General features: G+C 54.9%; 1 protein-coding gene across 2 annotated transcripts in view; it reads left to right on the top strand.

The window, feature by feature from the left end:
• LOC135095497 (histone-lysine N-methyltransferase PRDM16-like) overlaps nt 1-2,500 on the top strand; it is an 11,923-nt gene that overhangs the window by 5,701 nt on the left and 3,722 nt on the right. Inside the window, exons 4-8 of one of the 2 annotated variants that reach the window (XM_063996349.1) lie at nt 1-123; nt 323-597; nt 878-1,799; nt 1,975-2,194; nt 2,327-2,475. The exon at nt 1-123 is cut by the window's left edge and continues 570 nt beyond it. In XM_063996349.1, coding sequence (XP_063852419.1) covers nt 1,145-1,799; nt 1,975-2,194; nt 2,327-2,475 — 1,024 coding nt within the window. In that variant the 5' untranslated portion in view covers nt 1-123; nt 323-597; nt 878-1,144. The remainder of the gene's footprint in view (nt 124-322; nt 598-877; nt 1,800-1,974; nt 2,195-2,326; nt 2,476-2,500) is intronic. The other variant, XM_063996350.1, reaches the window with a different exon arrangement.

Below are 2,500 nucleotides of genomic sequence, written 5' to 3'. Positions count from 1 at the left end.
ACTGGTTTTGACCCCCCGCCTCCCCTGCCGCTGTACGGGGTGGGGGGAGCTGTGAGGCGGGTGCGTGTGGGGGGTGACGAGGGGCCCCCAATGGTGTACAGTGTGCGTCTACATGCTGAACAGGTGTGTATGCGCGTGTGTGTGTGTGTTTTTGTGTTGATATATTAAGTTAAATTTGGCTAAGACTACTACTACATATTTATCTATTTTATTTGCTCTCTCTCTCTCTCTCGCTCTCTCTTCACAAACCAAATCAATCACAATATCTCTCAAATCTTTCAATAAATCTAATATAACGTTCCCTGTTCTCTGTTCCCCGCAGGTCCTCGTGTCACGGATCCTTGGCGTGAACGACGAGACCGGGGACAAGATGGAGCTATATAAATGTTTCATGTGCGGTGTGGCCTTCTCCTCTGTGTCCCGTCTCCAGGCGCACCTCTGGACACACAAGCAGAAATTTGTGTGTAGCAAGTGTAGCTTTTCCTGCGATTCCAGAGTTCTTTTCTCCTCCCACGTGCAGAGGGAGCATCTGTCCGTGGCTGCGGGGGGTGTGGGTGGTGGTGCTGTGGGTGGCGGTGGTGCTGTGGGGGTCAGAAGGTGGGTTTTTGGGTGTTTTTTGGGTGTTTTGAGGTGTTTAAGTGTGTGTGTGATAAATATTGCGGTTTTTTTTATATTTTTTGTGTGTTTATTTAAGTTTGTGAGTGACTTAGCATCATTAGTGTGTGCGTTCGTGTGTGTGTTTCACTATATCAAAATATCCACACACACACACACACACACACACACACACACACACACACACACACACACACACACACACACACACACACACACACACACCATCCTAACCTAACCTAACCACACCAACATCCTGCAGAGACGAGACCCCAGGGCAGCACCGGGGCAGCGTGGGACAGCCAATTGAGGACCCAAGCAACGCCGAGAACACCGTCACTGTGGCTGCCCTCCTATCAGCGCTGCGGGAGAAAGCAAGGGGTGGTGGCGGGGGGTCTGGCGGGGGGCTAGGCAACATGAGCCCAGTCCCAGATGATGAAACGGACGACGGGAGCAGCGGCGAAGACTCCTACTCCTCCCCGGGGTGCGAGGCGGGGCAGGGGGCGCGGGGCATGGCGGGGCAGGGGAGATGTTTAAAATGTACTCCTGTAGGTTCTGCGGGAAGAAATTCGACCGCGCGTTCTCCTGCAACAGACACGAACGGGTCCACACAGGGTACAAGCCTTGTTTTTGTAGGGTTTGTGGCCGAGGGTTTTCCGAGCCGAGGAACCTGCGCCACCACGTCATCAGATTCCACAGCGACGGCTCCCTGCGGCACCTCATTAAACGAGACAGGAGACGAAAGGGTGAAAACGACCCTAACCCGCCACACCCCGGCCCCAACTCCCCGCCGTCCCCACCGCTGCCCCCCCAGCTGCCCAATCCCCTCTCCGCCATCCTCCCACACTCTCAGGAGACCCGGTTTAAGGATGTACTGAAGGAAACAGCAAACAAATTGATATCTTCATCCAATATTGACCTGACGGGGCTCTCTGGCAAAACGTCCGGCCTGGAAATCTCCCTAACGACCAAGAACGACTTAACGAGGCACGGTGACCCCTCCCCGCGCTCCTCAGCCCCCTCCTCCCCCTCCCCTCCCCCTGCTAAGCCCCCCATGGTGCCGGTCTCTGCTCCCAACCCAGAGGAGGGCAACACATCCGCTGCTGCTGCTGCCGCCGCCGCTGCTGTTGCGGTGACGACCTACACGACAAGCCTGACCAAGATTATCGCTGCGTCGTTAGATAGTGAGTGGCTGTGGTGGTAGTAGTAGTAGTAGTAGTAGTAGTAGTAGTGATTTACTTAACTGACAAAAAAAACACACACACAAACAAACAGCAAAAAAACCCACTTAAACACAACACAGACAAACAAAACTCCACGCACACATCCACCGCTCATCCACGCCCCTTCCACCCTCAGCAGACTCCACCCGGGGCAGCGGCAGGCGGATGGCAGGGCTCTCTGTGGACAGCAGCGTGGGGCCAGGCAGCTACAGGGGGCAGGAGCTGGAGCCTGGGGAGATAAGACTTGACGGAAGGGCTCGTATTATTGACGACGGGGAGAGTGGGCGGCGTCTGGTGGTGGCAGAGGACGAGGAAGGCCTTGACCACTCCCCTCACTTCTCTAACTACGCCCCAAGGTGAGAGGGAGAGGTACAGGAGGGGCGAGAGAGCAAGCATGTGTCTGAAAACATTAACTAAACTCCCCATTGAATGACGGGTGATTAAGACCTCAGGAACTAGCTTAGCCTAACTTAATGGGCTCGTTACAGGCTGAACATCGTGCAGGAGCCAATCGACCGTGACAAGGCCCTCGTTCCAATCACCGACGACATAGGGAGGACCTTCTTCGAGTGCCCGTATTGTCACAAGCTGTTCGGAAGCACATCGGATATGAACAGGCACCTTGACTTCCATGAGGGTACGTTGGAGGAGGAGGAGGAGGA

Source organism: Scylla paramamosain, chromosome 49 (assembly GCF_035594125.1).
Source record: "Scylla paramamosain isolate STU-SP2022 chromosome 49, ASM3559412v1, whole genome shotgun sequence".
In the NCBI taxonomy this organism is placed as follows: domain Eukaryota; kingdom Metazoa; phylum Arthropoda; class Malacostraca; order Decapoda; family Portunidae; genus Scylla; species Scylla paramamosain.
The sequence above is the reverse complement of the archived record's forward strand: the minus strand, read 5'-3'. Positions and strand labels throughout refer to the sequence as shown.